This window comes from Agelaius phoeniceus, chromosome 3 (assembly GCF_051311805.1).
Source record: "Agelaius phoeniceus isolate bAgePho1 chromosome 3, bAgePho1.hap1, whole genome shotgun sequence".
Classification (NCBI taxonomy): Eukaryota; Metazoa; Chordata; class Aves; order Passeriformes; family Icteridae; genus Agelaius; species Agelaius phoeniceus.
In genome coordinates this window covers 28210821-28216820 of record NC_135267.1, presented here as the reverse complement: position 1 = coordinate 28216820, position 6000 = coordinate 28210821, and the positions used below count along the sequence as shown (strand labels likewise).

Below are 6000 nucleotides of genomic sequence, written 5' to 3'. Positions count from 1 at the left end.
TTCACCTTCTGCACATCCTCGTGATTTTAAGGACCTCTAGTATACCCCCCTTCCACCGTTTCTTTTCCAAGTGGACAAGTCCTTGTCTGAATAGCTATTTCTCATATGGAAATCACTTAGTATCCTTGTGTTGCATCTCTGTTGTTTTTCCATGTCAGCTATATTATTTTTCAGATTATGAAATTACCATTAGATATTGAAGATTTCAGAACAGCATCAATTTGTACAACTATATAGTAACTCCCAAGCTCTGTGAGTTGCATAATAAAGCTATGCAGCATCATTTTCCCCTATGTGCTCCTTCTTTCTCACAGCAGATCTCCTTAAACTCACTAATTCCCTTATTTTATTATACATTTTATCATTTTTCCCTGGGGAAAGCATGACTTTTTCTCTAACTTCCCTCTGGTATCACATTTTCTACACTTCAGCCTTCGAGCACCACAGCCAGCTCCTGTTAGGGTTCCCTAACAATAGTTGATGGCACAGTTGCTCTCAAGCAGTTATACATGCTTTGGTAAATACTGTCTCATAGTGCTCTTTACTAACCCCTATTTTGCTGCCTTTTTCTATTATTTGTTTTCTCACTTCACATGCTGCAGTTTGGGCCACCAGAGAGTTGAGAGACCAGCAGTTCTCTGATGCTGGACTTTCCTACAAACTAAAATTCTTCAGGAATGCCTCTTTAGGACTCCTTAAGGCAAACGGTCACACAGAAAATTCACTCAGTGTTTGGCTTGTCAAAACTTCGAGGCATCCTGGCCTCTATAAGCAGTAGTGTGGCCAGCAGCACCAGGACCAGTGATTGTCTCCCTGTACTGAGCACAGTGAGGTCACCAAGCGCTGTGTCCAGTTCTGCGCCCCTCAATTCAGAAAGAACTTTGAGGAGCTGGAGCAAGTCCATAGAAGGGCAGCAGAGCTGGTGAAGGGTCTGGAGCACAAGTCCTGTGAGGAGCAGCTGAGGGAGCTGGGGGTGTTTAGCCTGGAGGAGGCTCAGGAGGGACCTCATTGCTCTCTACAACTCCCTGAAAGGTAGTACAGCCACCTAAGGGTCAGTCTCTTGTCCCAGGAACTAGTGACAGGATGAGAGGACATAGTTTTAAGCTTTAGCAGGGGCAGTTTAGGCTGGATACTAGGACGAATTTTTTTAACGAGAAAGGTGATTCGATATTGGAATGGGCTGCCCAGAGAAGTGGTGGAGTCACTGTCCCTGGAAATGTTTACAGAAAGACTGGATGTGGCATTCAGTTTAGAGTGGTGTTGGGTCATAGGCTGGACTCGATGATCTCAGAAGTATTTTCCAACCTAATTACTTGTGTGACACCGTTTCCAGCAGCTTGCGACTGTGCCAAGCCTTCCCCGGCGCCGGAAAGGGCCGGAGCTGGTCCGAGCACACCCCATTTCCGACCAGGCCCGCGGGACCGCGGTCGCTCCGCGCCCCGCAGCGGCACGGCCCCGGCAGGGCGCTGGTGCGCAGGCGCGGCGGGGCCATGCGCGGGGGCGGGTTTGAACCGTGGCGGGCGCTGCGAGCTGCCGGGCTGTGCTGCCAATGGAGCCCACGCTGAAAGGTACCGGCTCGGCCGCCCTGCGGTGGCTTCCTCCGGCGCGGCCGAGAGGAGCCGCCGGGCTGGCGCGGGCTCCGCGCTGCCCCTGCCCCGTTTTTCCTTGCGGCCCTTGGCGCGGCGCTTCCCGGCAGGGCGGGTGGCGGCCGCTGTGGAGGCCCCGCGGGCTGCTCTGCCCCTCCGCGAACCCGCCCGATCCCGGCGGCGGGGCCTGGGGGGCGGCCCCGGGTGCGAGCGGGCTGTGCCCGGGCGCAGGCCCAGCCGCCTCCCTCCGCTCGTGTGGCACTGCAGGGTGCTCCCCGGTGGGGCACTGCCCCCCGACCCCTCTGTCCTTCCTACTCCGGTCAGCTGTGGCTTTCTTCTGCAAATCAAAATTTCTGTCTCGCTAAGTTGCCCTCTCATGGCCATTTTCCTCTGCGATCACCTCCTCTGAGAACTTCTAAGGCTGACGTTTACAAGGACCGATCTCTACTCAGAGATCTTCTAGCTCAAAAAAGCGCAAAGTACTTCCTCATTTCCCTTTTCATCTACTGTACAAAAACTGAAAAAAGCCTTGCCGTTTGCTGGAATATATTTGATTAGCTAAAACTGACTAATTATTATGTATGTAAAATACACCTTTGATCCTATTGCAAGCGCATGGAGTTTTGAAGTAGCATCCCTTTAAGTTCCTAGTTAGTTCCAGACCTTTACTGAAATATTCTGATGTGTTTTTCCAGGAGAATTTTAGCTATGAAAGTTCTAAAATATTTTATATAAGAGGAAGATACTATTTTTTTCAAATTCAAGTGGTTTTTTTTTTTTCACAACTGAGCTATCAAGGAAGAAAGCAATTCTGGCAGAATCTGCCCCAGTCTGGTAGCAGAATGACCACAGTTAAAAGCACATGGGAGTAGACTTGTCTTAAATTCCCATTTATATCTGAATTCATAGTACTGATAATAAGATTTTTCCCAGTGCCTTGCATGAGGAAGTTTGCATGAGCTTTGTTTCACATTTCTCTTGTATTTCAAAATATTTCTAGTAGTTGTAAAAATACTTTAATCTTTATAAGAGTACTCCTATTGTTATGAATAATTGGAGCATTATTCTGGTTTTCATTTAGAAAGAAGACAGATGAGACTACATAATAATTAATCAGGATATGCTTAATTATCTTAGTAGCTAAGATAATTAAGCAATATTCGTTAAGGATGACCCTTTCAAAATTAAACTCTTGGTTTTCTTCCTGAGTTCTTAGACTTGTCTGGCCTTTGCCTGAAGCTGTTTTTAGTGAATTGCCATTTCTCCAGTTTTTGGAATTTTCCTGATTTGCCATTCAATATGGGAAAGTTGCATGGCCAGTGGAACTGTAGGTCACTTTGGTGCCTGTCCTATGTAAAATTAATGAAGGGATTGTTATAAGTTTTATTTGTTTATCCCTACTTTTCAGTACTTCTGTCTTTGGTTGGTTGCTTGAAGATATTCTCAAGCAAGGTTGACTTGATTCCTTGAAGAGTTTATTAATCTGCTTAATGAAGCAAGCTAATTAAATCTCAATATCTCAAGTTGCATATGGCAACTGAAATGAGACTTTATTAGTCTCTGTTATATGTATGTAATTTTGGGTCTTTCAATATAAACAAAATGAAAATTGAAGTCAATTGGAAACTGTTAAGTAATATTTCTGCAACATTTTCTGGGAGTTTGGGCAAGGAGTAATTCTATTGTGGTGATGATGTTTTGTTCTGGAAGTTGTGTTGTATCAACTGGTTTTCAAATTTTTAACTAATCTGAAGATTAAAAGTGATTAAATAATGGTAAGGGTGAGCAGTCATGTAAAGATAATGTATTGCTTGTTAAGCTGGTCGTGTGTTTTAAATAGATGAAGTAGAAAGTTAGTTAATGTCAAACTTCTAAGTTATTTCCATTACAATTAATTTAGGGGACATAAATACACTAAAAAAAATTTTGCTGCTAAAGTCTGACACTCAGTTTACTAAAAGCTGTATTTGCAACTGAATGCAATATGTATAAAATAAACTTTTATTGAAAAGGCAGTTTAACCAGTTTTACCATGGTATATACTTCATTAGTTGTTGTTTTCTGTCTTCTGATCCAGGTGTTTCTGCCTTTGTAGAAGTTTGGTCATCTAACAGAACAGAAAATTACTCAAAAACCTTCGAACAGCAGCTTCTTGATATGGGAGCAAAAGTAAGAGGACTATTTTGAAATAAATGGAATAGGAAAGATCTTAATTATAAATTAGCTTGCTTGTTCTACTTGTCACATATATTTTAGTATGAGTTTTTAAAGGGCAAGAAGGCAGAAATTTAGAGACCTGAGAATAGACCAGTGTGCTGTAATATTCTTGCTACTAACAGATGGGAAATGCATTTAAAGCCTTTCTACATCTACAGACCTCTTTGCATATTAATGTGATATCATGCTTCTCGTGGGAAGTATTGGGCTTGCCACAGACTGTGGGCAAAGCAAATCTAAGTCTTGAAAACCTGTGGTTTACAAGCACGTATCTTACTTTGTTTTGTTTTCAACTTGTAAACAGCTACTCTGTTGTTAGTACAAATGTGTCCTAACCCAAGTACCATGACATTTTATTCTTCCATTCACTCTCCCCAAATTTGTATCAGCTCCAGAAAGTACTAGTAAAAATACATCTTAAGAGTTTCAGTATATGTCTCAATGATTTTTTTCCGTACCAGATATAGTTGACTTGTAGGTGCAAAAGATGTTTAATTGCCAGCTGTAACATTTCAACCAGAGACCAAAGTCAAACTGGCATCTTCCCTTCTAGCACATTGTCACTGGTTAATGGAGATTTTTATAGCCCAGATTTTTTTTATTTAAAAAAAATACTTGTGTGGACTCCCAGTGCTCTTTAAAATGGGCATGTGTAGATGTCTCTTACTGTAATTTAGGAAATCTTGCTGCTCTCCCCAAATCCTCTCTTTCTGTATGAAGTAAGCTGAGTGAGTGTGACAAAACAGGGTAACTGGCTTTGTTATTAAGGCAAACACAACTCTCAATAAATAACTTGAGTAAAAGAAATATTTCTATACTGTACTGTCAGACCTGTGTAATTCTATTCTTATGATGTAAGACTTTTTTCTCACAGAAAATATGGCAGAAGCATAAGGCTTCAAAATTCTTCAAAAGGGTCAAAATAACCAAATATGGTGTAGGTGATGATACAGATGAGCCTCTTTAGTATATCCTTATGACTGGATAGGGATGGTCATGCCCCTTCCCTATTCCAGGCACTTCCCTGCTCTTGGCTGAGCATGTGGTACTAAGCTGGCTTGGTTCACTGTGTCAGGAAATTAAATTCTAAATTAGTTTTTTGCTAGATTGTTGATTTTGACAACTCAAAGTTCAGCTGAGCAGCAGAAGACACACTGGGTAAGGGGAGGAGTTGGGAAAGGTGAGAGGGAGGTGTAAGGTGGTGCTCCTCCATAATTTGGAGGCAAAGTTACATCAAGCATCCTTAGGACATGTGAGCCAGATACTGGCAGAAGTGAGTAAGCAATTGCATCTGGAGTAATAATTTATTCTGTAAGAGACTAATGGATCATTTTATACCTAGATACTGAAATATCATGGGGTTTTGTCTTCTAAGTCATAATCAGCTTGTCACCAGCAATGCTGGGAAAAGCTAAATAGTTTTCTTAAAGCTAAATACAGACCCAGCATGTTTTAGCAAAGCATAATGATGCAACTGAGGGCACAACAGAAAGTTATGGAGCTATTTCTCTTTGTCTGGGGAGATGCTGCAGTAAAAAAAGAGTTCTATTGAAGTAACCACGTCAACAATCACAACTGATCAAGCAGTTCTGTGTGGGGTGCATGGTCTCCCAAGGAAGCCTTGTTTGTGAAAAATGGAGTATCTAGAACTGAAGACATTTCTTGCCAATGGAAGCTGATAATTGAAAATTTGATCATCTGCGCTTTCAATTTTCTGTATTTCTCATTTTTAATGCATTCCCATATAAGTTTTGTTTGTAAACAGCCTTTCCCTCAAAACTAAAAGTGATTTTTACTGGTGAAAAATTAGTTTAAAAAGTGAGGTTAGCTTTAAGTCTGAGTTCTTTTGCCTAAAAGGTGTTTTGTTATTTCTTTGGATAGTGGCATCTGCTTTCTTTCCTGGCTGTTGCATAAGAAATTATGTTGCACTATATAAATTAAAATGTTGCAAAAGTAGTGATACATCTAGAGTAGGGAGCTGAAAATGGTAACCTAGAGGAGACTGAAAACAAAGGGCTATTCCATCCCTTTAGCCTGCATTAGCTTGCCTAATGAGACTGGAGTTTTGATTGCTTGAGGCTTCTTGTGAAGCTGGGAAAGATCAAAAGGGTCCTTAACATAATGTTTAGAATAATATTTACGCTAGTGGTGTATACACTAAAAATGGGCTACACTAGCTGGCTTCATTAGCATTTTC

General features: G+C 41.6%; 1 protein-coding gene across 1 annotated transcript in view; it reads left to right on the top strand.

Annotated features, from left to right (window-relative positions):
• The first annotated feature begins 1423 nt into the window (after positions 1-1423).
• MCPH1 (microcephalin 1) overlaps positions 1424-6000 on the top strand; it is a 121861-nt gene continuing 117284 nt past the window's right edge. The window contains exons 1-2 of the mRNA XM_054629226.2: positions 1424-1568; positions 3664-3755. Of these exons, the coding sequence (XP_054485201.2) occupies positions 1550-1568; positions 3664-3755 (111 nt within the window). The 5' untranslated portion in view covers positions 1424-1549. The remainder of the gene's footprint in view (positions 1569-3663; positions 3756-6000) is intronic.